Below are 16,211 nucleotides of genomic sequence, written 5' to 3'. Positions count from 1 at the left end.
GATGCTCTAGGTGAAGCTGATTTTGTAAAGCTGAAGAGGAGATGGTTGGAACGGAAAAGGTTCGCAGCAGATAAAGCTTTTATCACAGAACAAAAAAGGGGAAAGTAGTAACCACTAGACGAGCTCACATGTTTTTTCGCTCCTTTCCTGAACTGGCAGAGGAAGTGGTTTGAGGAGCACAAAGACAATAAAGCGAAATGGATGCGATACAATACAAGTAAGGCCGTTGAATGTATAAGCACTCAATCATAACAGTCTAACGCATGATTCTATATCTTTTTAGGTTGACAAAGGCTCCCATTTCAATATTACCGAACTCGAAAGGTTGTCTCGGATTCCTTTTCGCAAGAAGTGTCACCAAAATCAAATATTGAAAGAATTGAACAGACAAAAACCACAGACAGAAGTTCAAACTTTTGCAGTAATCGCCACATTTTCTTGTCATCTTGACACTCATATTCTAATTCCATGAAACATAGAATACGGAACAGTCTTAGCTTTCCCCTCAAAACGATGCAATATCAGACGATATTTCAGACTACAGCAACTTTTAACCAACAGGTCGCAAATACGGTTTTTAATAGTTAAGAATTGGATTAAAGTTGATTCAGCATTGATTAGTGCAGGCATCGTGGTGCTCAATGCACTTTGTATCTCTGTAGTCATGCTTTTTGGGTCATTCGTCAGAAACCAATCCAATAGATGAAAAGCCCGGACTCTAACAAGGAACAGCAGCATCACGAAGGATTAAGAAAGACAAAGCTCTCGCCACGAATCCAGATGTCATCCAGAATCCAGAAAATATGGTGACTCTCTTCAGAATGGTGACTTTGCTCGTAGGAAGGTTATTCCATTCTCTTTCAGCGGCGGCATCACGGCTGTCGTATATCAGTAATTCGAGACCGGTGTTGGTGTATTATTCGGTGAAACGTTCTACGATAATTATAATTGTTCTTCTATTTTAGTGGGTTTCTTAATATATACAATTTGTTCTAAATGCGAGAGGGCGTTTATGTATCAGACGTTGGCACACCCAAAAAAGGGCAAAATACCAGACTATGACGATGTATTCCTACTCTGCCTCAACATATTATCCACATTCACAATCTTCTCTCTAGGCTTCCCCTTCTCCAACCCAGCATGCTGCTCTGCGGAATCAATCGACTTCCATCCATCAAAGTAGACTGGTTTGGCACCAGTCTTTTCCAGATAATCTTTTAACCCCTGTAATCCAGTTTTGAAATCTTGTTGTGGTGATGACAAGAGAGATGCTGCATCAGCAGTTACAGTGTCTGCTGTTTCTATAGCATCGTACATTGTGGCCACAATGACACCTGTTGGACCACGTTTTAGCCATCCTGCGACGTACACGCCTTCAACGATATCTGGTATCTAAGGTTATAGAACATGGCTCACATCAATACTTTGCACGTTCATCCCTTTCAAAAACAAGACATAGAGCAAAAAGCTATAAACCACATTACATGAACTCACCGGCACACGTCCCTTGTCATTCGGCACAACACCCTTTCTATCATCAAATGGCAACCCTTTGGCTGCCATAGACTGATACCCTATACTCCTAACCAACAGCTGAGATGGTATTACATGTTTGACACCTGTTGGTTTAGCCTTCACTTCATTGCTCCCTTCAACAGTCTGAAGAGAATTCACCTCGACTTCTAGTCCAGTCAATACATTATCTGGTGTTGACAAGACTCTAGAAGGACTCGATGCGAATTTGAATTCTAAAACACGTTTCTGTGGGGTATTAGGTGATGACGGTATTTCTGGAGTGGTAGCGGATGATGATGATGTGGAAGCATGTTTGAGGAAGATTTCCATGAGTCTCTTCTTTGATCGATCTAGATGTGGTGCAGCAGCAGATATCTGAGATTGAATAAACTTCCAATCTGCTTCTATTTTGAATTCAGGGAGAGAGAATATTTCTCGTAATTCTTTGGCGGTGAATGCGACCTATTGTTGAACATTGAGTCACAAATGACGTGCCAAAAAAATCAACTTGCACTTGCAGAAATACCTGAACAGGTCCACGCCGTCCCAACAACACGACTCTCTGCACCTGACTCTTCCTCAACTGCATCAGTGCATGTTCGGCTATATCCGTCTTGGCCAATCGTTCCGGATCAGACAGCAACACCCTAGCTACATCCAATGCTACATTTCCATTCCCGACCACAGTGACCTGCTTTGTACTAGCCAGATTGACGGGCAAGTTTTGGTACTCTGGCAATCCATTATACCAGCCCACGAATGCTCTTGCGCCAAATACACCTTGAGTAGAGTCTTCACCGGGAATGTTTAGTTTGCGGTCCTTTGCAGCACCATAAGCGAGAACGATAGCATGGAAGTGCGATCTGAGGTCTATGAGGGATACATCACGATCTAGAGCCACGTTTCCGAGGAATTGGAAGCGTGGGTCCTGAGCGATTGTTTCAAACTTGTGGATGACATTCTGCGTAGATGTAATTTTTTTGTTGGTTGACACTCAGCATCAATGTCCAGCAAATGATCAATACCTTGACTTCGGGATGATCAGGAGCGACGCCGTAACGAATAAGCCCATAAGGCACGGGAAGGGCTTCGAGCATGTTGATTTGGACATTTGGAATGTTTTTGAGTAGATGTTGGGTGGTATAGAAGCCAGCTACAGTTAGAATGCAGTGTCAGAGCATAGAATGTGATCATAACAGATATATCAAATGAAATGTAGCTTGTATTCATACCTGGGCCGCTTCCAACGACACAAACGTGAAATGGAGGTGATGTAGATGTGCTTGAGCTTCGTGATTGACGCGATATACGGGACCGTATCAGGCAGATCCGCATAGTAGCTCGACATAGTGGAGCTTCCATCTTGTCCAATAGTACTAACAAGGAGCGATGAATAACTGAGAGTCGACTTACGGATGAAAAATGTGCAAACTTTATGGAAATTCTTCCCTTGTTCTAGTCATAGATTGAAGATTTAAATACGTGTATTATATGTAGAATCAAGCAAATCCCGCGTCTATACACGTCCAAAAGTAGCATATACCGAGTTCGTCGTGGTTTGGCACAATGCTCCAGCTTTGCAAACAAGCAAGGAAGCAAGGAAGCAAGGAAGATGGATGCAAGTGACAAGAAAGGGTGGACTACTACCGAGTGCCTCATACTGGCGCAATCTGTATATCAACAAGGTACATGCTCACAGTACAATTATTTGGCTTGCACCAAAACAACAAACTAAATCTCTAACCCTTCACGTAGCTGGCAATGACAAGTGGGCTGCCGTATCAAAGCAACTGAAGGCTCATTCCTGCACATCAAAACCGCCAGACTACTTTACTCCTTCTGTAAATCTGCATCGTCAGTATGTTTCAACACGTATCTAGATTGATCCAAACATTGTTCAAATTTAGGCTTGCTCAACCCAATTCACTGCTCTGGCTGCTCTTGATCAGTAAGTACAATTCGAATCTCAATTTAGTGTGAATACGATCAGCTGGACTGACTTTCGAAACTGCTCTCTACCCAGGTCTGCCAATGAAGCTGAAGGTGAAATCGCTGCAAGACTCGCCAGACGATTCCACATTGAAAGAATAACAGAGCTCAAAGCTGAATTGGCTAAAGACGATGAGACATTCAGGTATAGTTGGAGATGGTCACATTTCATCACATGCGAAAACAAAGGATAGTATGGACTACTTATATCCTGTCTTGTAGGCAACTCGTTCAAGAGATTCTTGATATACGGGATGGCAAACTGGATGAAAAACTCACAAAGGAAATGGAAGAACGTAAAGCTGCCGAGCGTACTAGCTCTTCTGATGGGAAGCACGTCGATACGCAAGTCAACGATACCAAACGAGAGGTAATGGCCAGTTTTCAAACTGTTTTGTCTCTGCTCGGATAGTCAAACATACATTCTATTAGAGCGATTCAAAGACAACTGCCATGGAGGTGGACTCGCCCACACGTGAAGTCGAGACAAAAGATGGTACGAATCGTCGTTCTGTTTGTGAAATCACGTTTATAAATGTCTGTAAGACGCAACCAGTTAACACTTACTCCTTCTCTCTCGGTTAGCCAAGAAGGAAGATGAAGTTATGACTGATGGGTATACATCAGGCATCGAAAGCGTTGGTGAGCTAGGCGATAAATACGTAGCCAGGACATTTCTGTTTTTTTTTCGCACTCACCAACCACGACCCACCATTCCTTTTCTAGACGGCTCAACCTCACGACCCCGCAAAGGCTCAATCTCATCAACAACCAAAGAAGATCCCCAAAAACGAAATTTCCGCAAAATATGTATGGCTGTATGGGACAAGATTGCCGATCATCGTTTTGGAAATGTATTCAAAGCCAATCGTGATGATCAACTGCCTGGCTACTCGGATGATATAAAACGACCAATGAGTCTCATGACAATCAAACAAAGGATACGGGAAGGAGAGATTACAAGTCCTGATGAGCTACATCGTGATTTATTGCTCATGCTGGTTAATATCATCATGTACAATAAGGAAGGGTCTGATGTTTATGATATGGCTTTGGAATTCAAGGTATGGGCATTCTTTCACTTTGTTGACGGCGAAAAAAAGCATTTTACAATACTAAGATGATCCTCATAGAAATTCATTGACGCAGAACTATCTCAGCTACGAATAACATATCAACGAGCTCGTACATAAAGACATTTGCTCGATTATCTGATTTATAACTTGAAAGAGTAAATTCTTGGTGATATACACGTTTGTCATAAACAGCACACCATTTTACTATACATATAAACAATCTTTGCTATACAATAATGTTCATGTTAAGTTACTGGTAACGGCGGAATACCCGTAGCGGTAACCGTGACCGTCCTATCAGTCTGCGACAGCGTCTCATATTTCGGTTCAGGATGCGGCTCAACAGACCTCACAGGCCCAGCATCCGATCTCGTCCATCTAATAATGGTTTTTTCCGAGTCCCATTCACTAGCACCCTCAGAAGCAGCCGAATACCGAATCCTATTTACTTTATACACAATCGACTGACTGAAATCCACCAACTCTGACAGGGTCACACTCAGTGTAATCTTCTTATCTCGTCCTGGTGCCAGATGGAAGGTCGGTGGTGAGAATGATATCACTGGTGATGTGGCTGTTACGACTGCTGCTACAGATGGGACAAAGGAGACTCGTACATGATCACTCGAGTGGTTTGTAGCTGTGACTATATTCAATTGAGCCTGTTGAGTCGGGATGCGTCCTAATGCGATGGGATTCTCATCGTCCAACCCACTGGGTAATTCCATCATGGATAGCAAGACATCGTCTTTAGCACCCTCACCCGTTAAAGCAATAGTCATTGCTTCAGCTTCCGAATCCATCAACTTAATCCTGAGTGACGCAGCTAGTTTACCCTGATTTACAGGTCTACATGTGACTTCAAATGCTAGTGTTGAGCCGGGTCGTATAGTCTCTTGTCTATCACAGCCCCTCAATTCAAAGTCAACGACATTGTTTGACTCATCGACCAGCTCGAATTGTGCTACGGCGTTTATGCTACTGGGATTCTTCAGTACTACAGGTAGAGACTGCGAATTACCCAAAAAGAGGCGTCGGAAGCGTAGCTGCGTAGTGGGTTGATTCAATACGGGTTTGGCTCCTGGCGCTGGTTTTACTGGCACATTCGGCACAGGCTTCTCCAAAGCGATACGTGGAATGGCTCCCTCACCACGTAACTCACAAGTCATTAATGCATATCGTTGGTCGGGTACACCATCAATCATTATTTCTAGCGTGGCACTATATGCTTGGGTGGCAGTTGGCGAGAATGTCAAGGTAACAATCTTGGTCTCTGAGCTTGCCAATGTACACTTTTTACAATCTACATCAAAGGCACAATCTGATGTATCATTCTTGTTACCCCGGACAGCTTTTTGTAATGTCTTGGCATTGACTGACAAGTCACAGGGGACTTTACCAGGATTTACAAACTTTAGTTTTACGACACTGGGTTGTAGCAGTGTTGGGCCGAAATTCAAGACTTTCTCTTCCATTGCGTAATGAAGGAAACTACCATATCCTGGATCGAGTCGTGGGATTATGACACATCCATCAAAGATCGTCGATGGATCAGCTGCTATTCCTGGTACACATGTTTCACCATAAAGTCTGAAGTCAATTGGGTCTGACTCGGTGGGAGATCTATCGGATATATCGATACCTAGCGATTCATCATAGACACCACATACTTCAGGATGGAACTCTACTGAAATTATTTGTTTGCTACCTGGTGCGATATTACCGTTGGACGGGAATACTCGGAATGCTGGGGAAAAAATTAAATGGGCACTGTGAGCAAAAAAGGACTAGTGGAGGAGCTCACAAGTGTACACACTTACAAGCAGCAGTCAAGCTCTCAGTCTGCTTTCCAGCATCTTTACGAGTCACTGTTCGAGCAACAGGTACTGAAACAACAGACTGTGGTGGTGAATTGGGCCTTTCAGCTGTAGGTTTAGCAACACTCTTTGTCGCAACGGGCTTTTTACTAGCTGATTTTCCATCGACAGCTGCAGTAGCTGCAGTAGGTTGTGTTACTGTCTGAGGAGTAACAGGCAGTGGAGCAAACACCGATATAGCTCTCCCACTACCTATCGCAGCAGGTGGTGGATTGGCTTCCAATCGTGACAAGCAGAACCTAAAATCGAAATCACCAGAGTTTTCGATTACGATCTGCTTTGATATCTTGCCAGCACCATGCACAGCTGGTCCAAACGTGAGTTCATTCGAAGGTGTGATTGTGAATTTACTAAATACAGCACGACCAGTGATTTTGATGGGATAGGTACACATGATTTCGTTCGTTGTCAATTCAAAGAAATGACATTTGATTATACCCTCGGTTATAGCTACTTCGGTTGATGCTTTGAATGCTACGAATACGGGTGTAAACTTGTCTGATGGTTGCAATACTCCTTCCATTGGTGACACGGTGACAAAGGACATCATTGACTTCTCTTCAAATACAAAGCGCCACCCGACTTCATATTTGCCTCTGTTACGAAGAGAGCATGTTGCTCTAGCATCATCGAATACTTTAAGGACGCCATACTCGATTGCGCCTGGCTTAGGAGTATGCAATTCAACCGATACATCATATGCTTCAGCGATTACCGACAGGTTCTCTGTCTGAGTGACACTGCCTGTCTTGTCTGTTACTTCGAGCTTCAACAACCTCTTAAGCATTATAGGTCGTTTAGACTGGAACTCAGAGGTGATGACAGCTTCTTTGCCAGCTGCAACAATACCATCTAGGGGCGCCAATCGTAACTCTTCTCCAAGAGCTTCTACACCAATCAACTTCCACGATGCTGGAAGTGTCGTCACATTCTTGAATTTGATTTCTCTCTTTTCTTTACGACCCAATAGCACCCTTTCGAAAGACAAAACTTTGCTTGCCATTTCAAATTCAGGCTTGACACCAGTGACTGATAGATTAAATACGAATGGTGTAGGATTGTCTCTGACGCTAACTACCAGAGCATCTTCAAATACTCCTGATGCACGTGGATAAGCTGCCAAGCCAATTGGCTCAAACTGCCCAGGTGGCAGTTCTATAGACAGCGCTTCATGCTGATTCTTGCCAGCCATATTTGCTGTTGTCATGCTGAATATATCCGACCTTACATCATTCCGCCAACACAGGTCAGCATGGACTGTGAAGGACGATATGTTTTCCAGCCTGTAGACAGTATGGTTTTCAGGGAATTTATCAGCATCTTTAGTCTTTCCATACAAGACTGGCCCAAAGTTAAAGCTAGAAGTCTTGCCAGCTCTGGCCGATTTGAGCCGTATAGGGAAGACAAGCGACGGATCAGATGCTATATACGGATATTGCGATTGTCCTACACATGGCAGCAAATGGCGTCCAGGATATCCCATTACACCAAACATGAATTCGTGATTAAATTTGCCTACATCTTCGTTTGGCGTAAACTTTATTATCACATCCTTGGATTCGTTTGCTGGAATGACCCATCGGTATCGACGAATACCGGCATCCTTGACTACACTTTCGTCTTCGAGTTCTACTGGCTTTAAGCCTTCATCCGCAATTTTTGCCAGCGGACGTGCCTTTGATCCTCCTTTTCCAGCTGCTGGAGCAGATGGAGCTGGTGCTGGAGCAGGAGTTGGTGCAACGACTTGTATAGTTTCGATATTTACATCTGGATCATGTTCTTTCGGTACATCACCAGTAAGAAGGCCTCTTGTAGGCAGCAATGAAAACTGTTTAGATAATGGAATATCGGAGAAATCTGGGATACGATATAGAGTTTGCAGTAATGGTGGTGGAATGGTTTGGATTTCCACAGCTGGAGCTTCTTCTGGAGGAGCGACGGGGATTGATGCCTTGACCAGGTCTGTCACATTATTGACATCCATGTTGGTATCAACCTCCTTGTACAGCAACGAGGGACCATCTACGTCCCCCTCTGTTGGGGCTACAGTCGGCAATACAGTTAAGGTGGTATTGGCAGTTTGTGGTCGACCAGATACTACCACTGCGGGCGTTGCCTTCTTTTCAGTCGGCTGAACAACGGCAGGCTGAATAGCTTCTTTGATAAGTGCAACAAGTGCGTCTACACTAGACTTATACGATTCAAGGGCACGGGCCGATCGATCAAACAAGAATCCATCAGCATTACTAGTGCCATCACCAGCCTTTGGAACTTGCAGCGAGTTTTCAGTTTCGGCGTTATCAGTTTTCTGCTGAGGATGTCGACCAGCTTGCTTGGGAGGCGTACTAGGTCGTTCTGGTTGTCCTTTGGAAGAACCTTTGGGGTCAGGTTTGCCTGTCGGTTTTTCAGCACGACCAGTGCCTACCCTTCTACCACCACGAGTCTTTTCTTCCTTCTTCTCAGTGATGTGCTCGTCCTCCTTTTTACGTTCAGCCTTTTGTTGATCCAACAATTCCTTCTTGCGTTTCTTTTGAATGGCAACGTCCTTGTCAATCTTGGCTTTTTCAGCAGGCGACAGGCTCTCATACATCTACGACAATTTCATGAGATCTTCAAATCAAAACAGAATAATTCCGCGAAACATTGTCACTCACATATTCGGGAACATCAGCCAGGGCTTCAGCATCAATGCGCTTCTGTTCCAATTGTTTCTTGACAAGCCCTTCCCTCTCATGAATAAGTTGCACGCTAGCCTGAAGATGCACAAACACAATTCTTCGTCCATCAGCCAACAGACGTAGTAGAGACTTCATACAAGCAATAGGCGAAGCGACTGGATTGGCGCATTCTAACCCATCTATAACTATTCCATTTGCACAATCGTCCTTCAACAGTCGTGCCTTTACCAACTCGTTAAACGAAGTCTCGTCCATGGGCGTATTAGATACTTCCAAGCGTGACCCATCCGCATTATGAGCTGCTGGGATCGGGTGCATTGATGTAGAGTTACTGGATCCAACATCCTTTTCCAGTTGCATAGACTGACGGCGGACCATAGCAGGAGCAGATATAAATTCATCAAATCTTACTAGTTGATACTTATACAGTTCGGCAATCTTTGATGATTGCAATGAGCGTCCAGAATATGGTGGGCCATGCAAGACGATGATGTTTACAAGGCGGACCTCATGGACTGACTCTACAACAGGATCTACTAGTTTGAGTGGCTGGCCAGCCTCTCGAAGCGGAATGCAAAAAAGATTCGCTCTTTCTGCTCGAGCCGACATGCGTAGCGTTTCGTCTTCGTCTAGATATTGCTGATCACAGTCTAGTGAATACACTTCGATGGGGACCGACGCTGGATTGGTTACTTTGACGGCTAATTCTAATTCGGTGCATGGTAATATAGGCCCAAATACAATTGGTGCGGGAGAGAATATCGGAATCAAGTTTTGAGCCTTCCCGCTCATGGTGAGTTTTACAGGCTTGGCTCCACCAACAAGCTGTATCACTTGCGTCTGGTTATAGACCCGCTCATCTTGGGGCGAGTATTTGATCGTCACTACTATAGAGTCACCGGGTTCTAATTGCTGCGAGGGTGGCGACACCTCAAACGTGCCTGCGGGAAGCCGTTCTGGTTCTTTACCCCAAGCAGTCTTCTTTGGGTAGTGAATCTTTACTCCAGACCAACCACCAGTGAGTTGACCAGTATTGGTGACTCTAATAAACAGAGATTTTCGGCAGCCGCAGTATATCGTACCAAAGTCTAAATCCGTCGACGAGAATTCTAGAGTCGGGATAACTATAGACTGTATCGGTGCAATATCTTTTGCGACTTGTTCTGCTGCCAATGCCTTCTTCTGATCTGCCTTGCTTACAAGTTCTGGCTTCGAGTCCACTATAGTAGCACATGCTTCTGCGACCAATGGATATGAATACTGTGGACCTCCCACGACATCACATATAAGGTAAGATCTAATTACACCTTCTCTAGTTGGCAATACCGAGACCTCGACGGTCTGAGATGCTCTACAGGCCAGACGACCATGCAATGGTTGCAAATCAAAGTCTGATGCAGTCGACCCTTCCGTCACTATCGACCACGAATACTCTGCTGGCAAAGGACTGGTATTATAGATAGTAAAGGACTTGCGTTGTTCTTTGAACGCCAAGACACGACCAAAATTGACTGTCTCTGGTCGGAATGATAGATTCGGGAAGGTAGCTGTGCCTTCCAACTGTATAGTCTCTTTACGTGGATGCTCTGCATAAGAGACATTGAGTACACCCCGGTCCACACGGCAGATACGTGTGGGTCCATCACCCGTACATAAATCGTACATTACAGACAACGTGATGCTTTGACCAGGCGCTACAGCGGCATCTACCGGTATATCCGACGTGTATAGACTAAATGGCGACGTGAAATTGAATGAGGGCTGTACCGGCAGTGGCGTCTTGTTGGTGAAGACGATGTCTTGAGTGCAAAAGTCTGGGTCATCAGCTTTTGCATGTTGGATTACAAACGGCAGCTGTGATGGAGTAGCAAGAAATATCGGTTCTACAAATGTGGCAGTGACTTTTGACTCTACAATCTGTCGTCTAGCTGGATCCTTATCTACAGTGCCTTGACATACCAGAGCAGCACTTGCTGTAGTAGCTCTCCCAGAGAATGCTTTGATCACAAAACTTTGTGTCTTTCCCGGCTCCAAAACAAACCGTGAGGGCTGAATTTCGAATATTGGAATTCCATCCGGTTGTGGTTTGGCTGAAGTTTCTGTTACCGTCCATCGTAAACTGTATGCTCTAGCTCCTTCGTTCTTGAGCTCTACTTCTCGAATACAATCCGACGCGGCAAAAACGTTGCCGAAAGCTATAGATTTCAGTGATTCGTCATATGTTACAGTAGTCCCTTCACCTCTAGCAACCAACTTGACGGTGTGTATCTCGCCCATCACATCAATATTTAAGGCGTCAATCTTTTTCAAGAAGTCGACTAAGTGCGCTACTATCTCTATAGACTTTGATGTCATCGGAGCTATTACACCAGACATGGATTCTGTTTGGAATGTCGTCCCCTTTCCAAATGCGAGATCAAAGCTAGCGGGAATAGGCGATTCGTTTTTGAGGTGGAGACGTTTCGTTACATGCGTCAGGACTGGAATTGTACTCCAATCAAGAGTTGCTTCAGATATCACTACTTTGGCACCACGACCAATGCCACGACAATGCACTATACATCGTTCACGTTCATAGCCAGATACATACATTGGAATTTTCATATCAAATGGTCCCTGCTTATGGACGATACACTTGACGGTGATTGTAGTTGTGTCGTTGGCTGCCAGCAGTCCTTCCGATTCAACTGTAGAGTATTCCCAATCCTCTGTCTTGAGCTCAGCAGGCATCATTTTGTATTTGCCGTGATAGTCACTAGTGTTTAGTATGCTCACGGCTGAGCTGTATTCGTGACCAACGAAGCATCGTCCGAGTTCGATAGTAGGATGATCCACAATGATGTGAGGAATTATACCAGCCGCTACCATTGGCAAACTTATGAAGTCTACACCAACTGTTTCTACATCGACTACCATTCTTATTTTAAGAGCGGCCACGTCAGATGGCGTGAAGGTCACTTCCAAATCTACTGATTGATTGGGCTTAATAAGGCCTTCAGAGGGTTCCGCGAATAGTATTTCTTTTGATACGGTGCGATCATGATTATCAGCAATACGTAATTTGAAAGCAGCTGGAATAGCGGATGAGTTTGTGAGTTTCACTGGCAGCACAACAGAGAAACCACATGGCACATCTCCAAATTCTAATGCCTCGGCGTCAAATAGAAGGTTTGGGCCAATTACTCGTCCTTTAATACCCAAAGTCAGTGGTATAGGAGCGCCCTAAATGCCATTGACAAACGATTAGTGGTGATTTCTGTGATTTCTTGAATACCATTTCCCACTATACCTGAATATCCCAAATGGACTCAACATTGAATTCTCCTCTTTCTTTTGGCTTGACGACCACCATGATACTCTTTTCTTCACCAACTTTAAGGACACCTTCACTGGGTACGAATTCTAAATTCGTGGCGTTGGTGGATCCGCACGACTTGAGGTTGTACGGAGCATCTATGAAGCCCTCGTTTCGCACGTAGACCTGAGGTTTGCGGTGATCAGTAAAGTTGAGACACTGCGGCAGTAATATCACCAGAATACCTCATAGGAGTGGACGGTGTGAATGAGAATGTCTTCAACATCAATGACATCACACGTAACGAATCGCGTCTTGGGACCGAGACCAACACCCTTGATTGTAGACCAGCGTCAGCTCCAAGCGTTGCAACATACAGAGCAGAGTGAACTTCACACTCACCTCCAATAAAAGGGGTAGCCGTGTTTCTCGACCATCTACTTCACAATAGGCAATACAAGAATGTGATCCGGCTGTACGAGGATGAAACGTGACTGTAACATCCATTGTAGATTGTGGCCATATGACACCTTCACTTGGTTCAATCGAGAAGGAGCTCTCTTCGAAAAGCAATGGTGATTGCTGGACGTGTCTAATTTCATTCTGTAAACACAGGCACAGTTAGCGTAACTAATTCATAGTGCGAAGAGAAACTGATTTTCACCTTGAGCCGTTCTGATTTCACCGAAGGATCGAGGACTTCAACGATATCGGTGTCGTTGATTTGTGCCTCATGTCGCTGTTGTAACTGCAAAGCCCTCTGATTACGGTGAACCTTATCATCAGATTCTGTAGCAAATGCTTTCCATCGGAATCGAATCTAGATTTGGATTCTGTCAAATGATGTCCTTGTGTGGTTTAAGACAATGCCTGACTTACAGGAACATCAGTCCGGTTGCTGATCGATTCCATGCCACTCGAAGACAGTGAAATGTAGGTTTGATCCATAGTGAGAGCCTTGGTTTCGAGGCGTACATCGGCTTCGTCGGCACGTCCTTGTACTCGAATGGCGACGGTTTCTCCATACTCGTACGTGACTAAGAGCTCAGCTTCATATATACCAGGTGCAACGGCGTCGAGTCCAATATCGACCTGTATGCCCTCGTCCACCTCTAAATGACCTTTTGTCGGTTTTACAAAGAATGGTTTAGGAATCTCGAACGTAAACTCGCAGTCCTTCCGACCGACATTACGAACAAGAAACTGGCTTGCTGAGGGTTTACGAACAAATCCTGAAGGCAGAAGTATCTGATCTGGCAAATCCAATAAACCTAAAGTTTGGGAAGGTGAGTTCAGCAATCATACACAGAGAAGCGTGGCACATGCATGCAACCAACCTCTAGATCCAACGGCGCGAAGGGGCAGAACAAAGCATTCACGGTCAGTGGTACACAGCAGATTTGCGTGGCAGTCACGATCTTCTTCTGGGGTGAAGGTAATGAGGAATACAGCTTCCATACCAGGTGCAACTGCCGTGGCACTATATACCGTTTTCGACTTGCCGCCGACTCTAAAAAAACGACAATCTAGAGGATCCAGTCTTATAGATCTTGCATGCTACATTGAAAAGGTAGCGTCAGGTATTCGAGTCAACAACTGACGTTTTAACCCCGAGGATGCCTTACTCGATCAGCATTCCGGAAGCGAATTTCGACTTCATACGTATGCAATACGTCAAAACCTTGTATAATGACCTCAGCAGGCATGGGATCAAACAAGGGTCTGTCAAATGGCACATGGCTGTCCTGTAATGTTGCGTCGAATGAATGCACAAGGTCTATAATTTGTACATTCCGTATTGCTGGTGCTTTTGACAAGGAAAATCTCTCTAATATTGACAGGTTCTGCTCATTGGCCACATCAGACGGTTTCCGTGGAGTAGAATGTTTGTGTTGGGTTGTTTTCACATCCTGTTCCTCAGCAGCTAACGCGACTGGCAATGTCGGTAAAGATTGTATAGGCTGTAATTTAATGCGGGAAGGTCGCTGCTTGCCCAAAACAGCCGCCATTCTCTTGTTAATTTTTCCTCAATGCAAAGTGAGGAATTTCGTTGAACTTCACCAAACGCAGACAACAACGGAGGACCAAAGAAGACGAGATAACAAGACAAAAAATAAAATCCAAAGATGGATATCGAATCAAGGAAAAGGAAGTTGACCGATGACTTTGACGAAGATAGCGCAAACGGCGACTCGAGAATGGAAATTTCTGTCGAGACCAAACGACGACGAATTGCTATGCCCAGAAGACCCGGAAAGGACTCTGCTATGATTTACAACAATATTCCATTATTTGAACATCCTTGTCCCCCTCAAACTGACCCTGAAATGGAGTTACGACGAGAACAATTTCTGAAAGTGTCTCGAATTCTGGTAACTACACTGAGGTTGATCCATGACGATTCCTGATAGATCCAGTGTTGCTAACATAGTTGCTTTGATACAGGATGTGGATCAAGTCACTCAACACACTGCATGGGTATTCCTGACCGGAGTTCCCTCGGGAGATTTGGAATTCCTTTTAGTGTGGTGCATGTATTGTATCTGGTTGGCAAGAACCTTGCAGGCTATAAGACACCCACCAACTCCCACTGCAACTATCGTCGATTCATCGTATTCTATATCAAAGACTCTTCACGATCTGCAATACTGCATCGAAATGTCCGATCAACAAAGGTGTTTTGTCACACAACATTCATCCAAACCTTTGCGAATGTTAACAATGGTTGTTTCTTCAGGGACTCGGACGCATTCCGACTGGATGTAATACCAAACTTTTTTGCTAATTTGAAGGAATTCGTACAGGGAGGGTGTGCAAACCTCAGTGTCGAGGAGAAATCCATGATACTTCACAAGGTCGATGTTGCTGGTGACGCCTACGCTGCTACTTGCAAGCTTTATTACTTTGTCGAGGATTTCTTCTGGTTGCTTATACGAAAGGACGTCTCGGATCAAGGGTTAGCAGCACTACTATTGCGATATGGATGGACCTTATTTCTCCACTCCAAAGGTCAGCTTCAAACTACGAAAACTTCAAACCCTTGTCGTTCCACTGACGTGGATATTGTTAGTTTTGTTTACTGGAATTACGACCACACATTCATCAGACCCCTCTTTGTGTTGCTCGTGTTTATTGGTTGTTGCCTCACAGGCACCGGCTTCACTGAAACGGACAGCCATGGATGGTATGGGTTGCACTTCATGTACTATTTTGATGGACTGAATATTGACTACCTGCTTAGTTTGCACCGCTCTTGAAATTTCTGTCGACCCAAACACAAACACAATGGCTTCTGATTGGGTGGCTCTGATTCCAAGCATAATTCAGGCCAGTTCAGCAAGATATGGCATTGCAGTCTCCGGAATACGCTTTGAAGGCGAACGATTGTTCAACTATCTTTATGTACGAGTTCTCAGTTTGACTATATTGGATTGTCACGGTTCCGCATCACTAATGTAACATTCGCCGTAGTCCGATGTATCTCCATTGAGATGTAATGGAGTTCCGCCGGTTCCAGGAAGCTCGTGGCCGATATTTCAAAGTGGATTTACGGTCGAACCGCGCGGTTTCTTTTATCAGAACTTGGCAGAACTAGAAAAGTCTTACAACCAGCTCTTATCCAACGGCAAATATGACTTTGACTGGCGCATCCTGCTTCCTAGTGGTCAGCAATCTGGTAAGATTCAGCATCATCAGGTGTTGAAGGCGTGATTTATTAACGTTTGAAATAGGTGGCGCACCACGTCGACTACTGCGAATGACTGTTCAGTCTGTCGGACCC

The 16,211-nt window shown here is 44.6% G+C and overlaps 3 protein-coding genes across 3 annotated transcripts; 1 reads left to right on the top strand and 2 right to left on the bottom strand.

The window, feature by feature from the left end:
* Positions 1-1,056: 1,056 nt before the first annotated feature.
* SmJEL517_g03777 (uncharacterized protein) lies at positions 1,057-2,877 on the bottom strand (the record flags this gene model as incomplete). The annotated part of the gene is made up of 5 exons (XM_031169705.1): positions 1,057-1,392; positions 1,495-1,977; positions 2,042-2,476; positions 2,541-2,668; positions 2,748-2,877. 5 exons carry the CDS (start codon positions 2,875-2,877, stop codon positions 1,057-1,059), a joined length of 1,512 nt encoding a protein of 503 aa, XP_031024337.1.
* Positions 2,878-3,127: 250 nt separating this feature from the next.
* On the top strand, positions 3,128-4,697 carry SmJEL517_g03776 (uncharacterized protein; the record flags this gene model as incomplete). Its single annotated transcript, XM_031169704.1, has 9 exons — positions 3,128-3,200; positions 3,271-3,356; positions 3,423-3,463; positions 3,539-3,649; positions 3,727-3,874; positions 3,937-4,000; positions 4,090-4,146; positions 4,231-4,568; positions 4,638-4,697. The coding sequence occupies 9 exons, from the start codon at positions 3,128-3,130 to the stop codon at positions 4,695-4,697; spliced, it is 978 nt and encodes a 325-aa protein (XP_031024336.1).
* A 128-nt stretch (positions 4,698-4,825) lies between these two features.
* SmJEL517_g03775 (uncharacterized protein) lies at positions 4,826-14,439 on the bottom strand (the record flags this gene model as incomplete). Its single annotated transcript, XM_031169703.1, has 10 exons — positions 4,826-6,327; positions 6,401-9,047; positions 9,112-12,357; positions 12,425-12,616; positions 12,676-12,765; positions 12,833-13,033; positions 13,095-13,250; positions 13,310-13,701; positions 13,768-13,987; positions 14,056-14,439. 10 exons carry the CDS (start codon positions 14,437-14,439, stop codon positions 4,826-4,828), a joined length of 9,030 nt encoding a protein of 3,009 aa, XP_031024335.1.
* Between the last annotated feature and the right edge of the window lie 1,772 nt (positions 14,440-16,211).

Source organism: Synchytrium microbalum (assembly GCF_006535985.1).
Source record: "Synchytrium microbalum strain JEL517 chromosome Unknown SmJEL517_scf0021, whole genome shotgun sequence".
NCBI classification, from domain to species: domain Eukaryota; kingdom Fungi; phylum Chytridiomycota; class Chytridiomycetes; order Synchytriales; family Synchytriaceae; genus Synchytrium; species Synchytrium microbalum.
This window is presented reverse-complemented; position numbering and strand designations above follow the sequence as displayed.